This window comes from Macadamia integrifolia, chromosome 9, assembly GCF_013358625.1.
Source record: "Macadamia integrifolia cultivar HAES 741 chromosome 9, SCU_Mint_v3, whole genome shotgun sequence".
Taxonomy (NCBI): Eukaryota; Viridiplantae; Streptophyta; class Magnoliopsida; order Proteales; family Proteaceae; genus Macadamia; species Macadamia integrifolia.
In genome coordinates this window covers 27651450-27656325 of record NC_056565.1, presented here as the reverse complement: position 1 = coordinate 27656325, position 4876 = coordinate 27651450, and the positions used below count along the sequence as shown (strand labels likewise).

The 4876-nt window shown below is 39.5% G+C and overlaps 1 protein-coding gene across 1 annotated transcript; it reads left to right on the top strand.

Annotated features, from left to right (window-relative positions):
• Positions 1-2246: 2246 nt before the first annotated feature.
• LOC122088561 (phosphoenolpyruvate carboxylase kinase 1-like) lies at positions 2247-4094 on the top strand. Its single transcript, XM_042657863.1, has 2 exons — positions 2247-3082; positions 3578-4094. The coding sequence occupies exons 1-2, from the start codon at positions 2305-2307 to the stop codon at positions 3625-3627; spliced, it is 828 nt and encodes a 275-aa protein (XP_042513797.1). The 5' UTR covers positions 2247-2304; the 3' UTR covers positions 3628-4094.
• The last annotated feature ends 782 nt before the right edge of the window (positions 4095-4876 follow it).

Genomic DNA, 4876 nt, shown 5'->3' with positions numbered 1-4876 from the left:
TTTTTTTCAAAGGAAAGAAGTGGACACCTTTCCACAAAAATAAAAAGGATTGAGAAGTGGACACCACATTCATTACATTTCAAAGTCTTTCTAGCTATAGAAGAACTCCCATGTACTATCTAGAAGCTAATTACATAAATCCGATTGCACACCACCAAAAAACAATTGATTCATGTGCTGGGGAAAGTTTGTAGAGCCTTATAATTGTTATCTTCTTTTTATTACTCTTTTATTTTATTTTTATTAATTTTTTAAAATAAAAATAAAAATTATAATAATTTAAAATAAATTACCATTATCTCTTTCTTAAGAATTTTCATTAGTTGGTACATTTTCTTTTTTAAGTATATATGTAAAATGATAGGATTTTATCATTATTGAAAAAAGAATTGAATTATAATTAAAAGGAGAAAAAAAAGTGAAATTACCTCTTTTCGCCAATGCCTATCACAAATAGAATTTTCCTTTGCATTTTTAACAATTCTAATTTCAAGTTGTACTGCCCAAAGTCTCAAGCTATAACTCCTCTCTTGTTTAATATGGAACAGAAAAATTGTTTAGACTGACAAGTCCTAAGAAAACTGAAAATCATTAATGGTACAGGAAAGAAAAATCTATTAAAATTGTTTTGATCCAAGTACAATTACAATGGGTTGAGTTCGGGTTTTTGTTTTTTCACTTGAATTTTCATTAGGATTCCATATATAACAAGAGTTATATTAGGAGAGTGAATCTAGAAGACATCTCAGTTATGGGAGCTTCTTGTATCCCGCATGCACTCGGAGATCTCCTTCCTTTTAAGGAAGATCTGGAGTCCTTGATTTGGTAGTTTGGTTGCCGACCTACCCTCTGCCAAGCACTTGATGGTAGATCACTTGTCGCCAACCTATGGTGAGGTATAGTCCAACCGCTCGATTGTAACTCAAATATTGTCCTACTTGAACCACAACTATAGTTTGGATACGGCTTTACTGTTCACGAGTGCTACTCATATGTAGTCATACTGTAGTCACTCAGCAACTAGTCTAATCATGGGTGCGGGTCAATTGTGCTTTATCTGCGCTATATTGCAGGCAACAATCGGGAATGTAGCTTGGTCACACCCAGACCAATCGACATGCCTTGAACCAAGGCCTATTGGGCTTGATCTCGCTTCGTTCCACTGGGTCCACTTGGCATGCCATCAGTGGTGAGTGGTGAGCATCTTTTACCATAACAATACCTATTAATAACTGAATGAAAAACAGATGGTTCAATAGTACTAATAAATATAGGAAAAATTACCATCACTCCCTGTGCTTGTCCTATATTATGATTCCCTTAGAAAAGAAACTTCCAACTCTTTTTCTTTCCTATTAATTCCAATTTCCTAAATTACCCCTATATGTCCCTTCTGTTCTACAACACCTCTGATAGCTCAACTCCACCCACTGCCTACTTTCAAGGCCTTGTTCCCACTGCCCCAACTCCACCTCCACTCCTGCCCCACCCTTGCCTTTTGTTTCCTCTCACACCCGACATTTGCTCACCAAGTAGGTGTTCGTTCTTTACCAAAAAAAAAAATTGATGAGGATGAGGATAAGTATATTGAATTGAATGGTAAATATTCGGAGATGTGGCAGGGGAGTTAGAATGGGAAGAGAGGAGTGTTGGGAGTCGAAAAGGAAAGACAAGATCGTGGGAGAAAGAGACATGCAAGCGGGTTTGGGAGAACAAAGGGAAAAGAGGCTAGGATGGGAAATTGAGATGGAGCAAAGAGCAAAGAGCAAAGTTGGATTAATTGGGTGAAGGGTACTACAAGATGGGAGGGATGGGATTCCGTGGTAATTTAAGAATAAGAGTAGGGTCGAGAAAAAAAAATAACGGGCAACTGTCATAATAAAAAGCGAAATTTCCGGCGAAACATTTCAAAGTGGCCACCGTGCAATCATCCCTCACATCAATCTTACGGTCGCATAGTCGTACTGGCAACTTTATAAGGGTAATCTATGCCTTTTCTTAAAAATATAGGGGTAAAAACGGGAATGTAAATTATTTATCTCACTAGCAAACAAAATCATCACAAAACTTACTTACCAAGCAAAAGCACCGTTGGCAATTTCGAGAAAAAACTTAATAAGCCGTTGGAGACGACACGTGTTTTCATATGAACGAATATTCCCCCAATTGTTTCGGATTTGAGAAATCCTCTCAACTCCCAAGTGTCAACTGTATACTCTTCCTCCCCTTCTATAAATACCTACACCTGCTGACCTTTCTGTTCTAAAGTCATACTTTAAACGGCGGAACCGAAGCATCTAGGAGATGAGCGAGGGATTGAAGAAAGTCTACCAGGTTTGCGAAGAGATCGGTCGGGGAAGATTCGGTACCGTTTTCCGGTGCTTCTTTCCTGCTTCCGGCGACTTCTTCGCCTTGAAATCCATCGACAAGCGTCTCCTCTCCGACTCCGTTGATCGAGAATGCGTCGACAAAGAGGCAAAGATCATGCAACTTCTCAGCGGCAACCCTAATGTCGTTCAAATCGCCGATGTTTACGAGGACGATGCGTATCTCGACATCGTTATGGAGCTTTGTGATTCTTCCGACCTCTTCGATCGTATCTCCAAGCGCACTTTCTCTGATGTTGAAGCTGCTGCTATTATGTTGCCTTTGATGGAGGCGATCGCTCATTGTCACCGGACGGGTGTTGCTCACCGTGATATTAAGCCAGATAACATACTCTTTGACAGTCGGAATCGGTTGAAGCTCGCTGATTTTGGATCTGCTGAGATCTTTCACGACGGGTTACCCATGAGGGGGATCGTTGGGACGCCTTACTATGTTGCGCCTGAGGTGCTTTCTGGAAGGGATTACACTGAGAAGGTGGACGTTTGGAGTGCTGGAGTTATTTTGTACATAATGTTGTCTGGAATCCCGCCTTTTTTTGGGGATTCTGCTGCTGAGATCTTTGAGGCGGTGCTTCGGGGGAATCTCCGCTTTCCGACTCGGAACTTTTACTCCGTCTCGCCGGCGGCGAAGGATCTCTTGCGGAAGATGCTTTCAAAGGACGTCTCCAAGAGATTTTCCGCCGAGCAAGTACTCGGTAAGTGTGATATTTCCTTTCACGTTCTTAAATCGTTTGGACTGCCATGGATTAGTGTCTTGGGGATGGACCCCTCTTTACTGATTGAAATTTTTTCGTTATGGTGTTTTATTTCTAAAATCAACAATTTGTGTACAGTGTTTCTCTTTACTTTTACTTAATCTCGCGATTTTTCTTGGTTGCCAATTATTTGATCTTGGAGCGACTCTGTTTTTTTCTGATTTCTTGCTTCAATTTTTTAATTTCCCACCAATTTTCTCATCAGTTTGTAGTCTCCCTCTCGTTTGGGCAAGACTGAGAGACCGTAACCGTCCGAATGCGTTCCGTTAAAGAACTTTTAGTTTCCCATTTTTAGGTTTCTTTTTTCCTGGTTCTGTATTTGTTTACTTTCTGTTAGTTCATTTCCTCGGTTGGTTTTGTTAGCGATTGCATTCCTTTTTCTCCGTTTCAATCACTAATGTATCTCTGATCTGTGTTTCTGTTCTAAATTTTCAGGGCATCCATGGATCACAAGCGGAGGAGAAGCTAGGTCGAAGATGGCTTGATCTAAATAGAGACTGTAGAAGCTGCCACCACTACTGATACTGATACTGCTACTACTTCTAGAAGTCTATAGGGGGTATGTGAAAGCTTGTACCTACCTCATAAGTTCCACTCCAGTCTCTGGACTCTAGAGATGAGCTGAGGGAAGAAAAGGCCGAAGCACAAAGATTCCGATCATAGCGATTTCGCCGATCCCCGATCAGCCTGGACTTATAAATCTGCCTCTCCTTTTTGTTTTTCATTTTGGCTTTTTCTCCTTTGTGGTAGGCGGTATACTATACGGAACGTAGTTGAGGAAGAGAGTTTGAGACGGTAGAGATGTATGTATTTTTGTACGTATGCAGTGTTGGTTATGAAATCCCACCCTACACGGGGCGAGGAGAAAACTTGAGCCTGTAGATATGTTTGTATGTATGTATGTATGTATACAAAGCTTGGTAACGAGAAAGGATCTGATATTTTTGAGTAATTTACATCTGCCTCCCCTGCGTTTTCAGAAATTACACCCACCTCCTTTATAGTATATTAAATTTTATAAGTATACTCACTCTGTTAACTTACTATCAAATTTGAACAATAGTTTAGTAATACTCATATTACTCTCATTATTGTATTTTTATTTTTTCACCCTTTACCCTGATATACATCTTTTCTCAATTTGAAAAAATTGGTACAAGTGACGAGGTTCTCCTCCAAAAAGAGGAGGTGTTCATTTCAATCTTTGGGTGGTACAAAACGTTGGTAGTTCTTCACCATCTTATGCGACTCCGTTGTTAATGTTGTCATTTCTGTTTCTAATAAAGAAATAGGAAGCTTGGGACCAAACTTTATAACAACAAAAGCCTTTGATTTTAGAATCAGACATTTTAGAACTAAAATTAGTAGCATATGATGCCTTCGAACTATAAGCTTCATGAGAATAATAGTATCAAGGGAAGAAATTCAGAACGAAAGGAGAGAGAAAGAAGGAAAACTCCTCACTGTCGTTGTCGTCGTCTGTAGATGTTGCCGGTTGCCATCGTCACCTTTCGCCAGAGATGTTGAATCTCATTCAGTTTTTCTCAAGCTCTAATCTTCTAATCTCTTTTTAATTTTGGGGAAAATGGTATGAGAAAACACCATAAGGGATAAGGGTAAAATAGGAATATATATTCTAATTGAAGGACAAAAGGCCAAAATCGTCTTTTACAATTCAAAATTAACACCCCACATCTTACAGGGGAGGTAGACATAATTTCTAAAAACACAAGG

What these genes read in the sequence shown, in the direction of transcription:
- LOC122088561 (XM_042657863.1), top strand. Translation starts at nt 2,305, where the DNA reads ATGAGCGAGGGATTGAAGAAAGTCTACCAGGTTTGCGAAGAGATCGGT. An exon ending in TTCCGCCGAGCAAGTACTCG is followed by an intron (nt 3,083 to 3,577) that starts GTAAGTGTGATA and finishes CTAAATTTTCAG; the next exon opens with GGCATCCATGGATCACAAGC.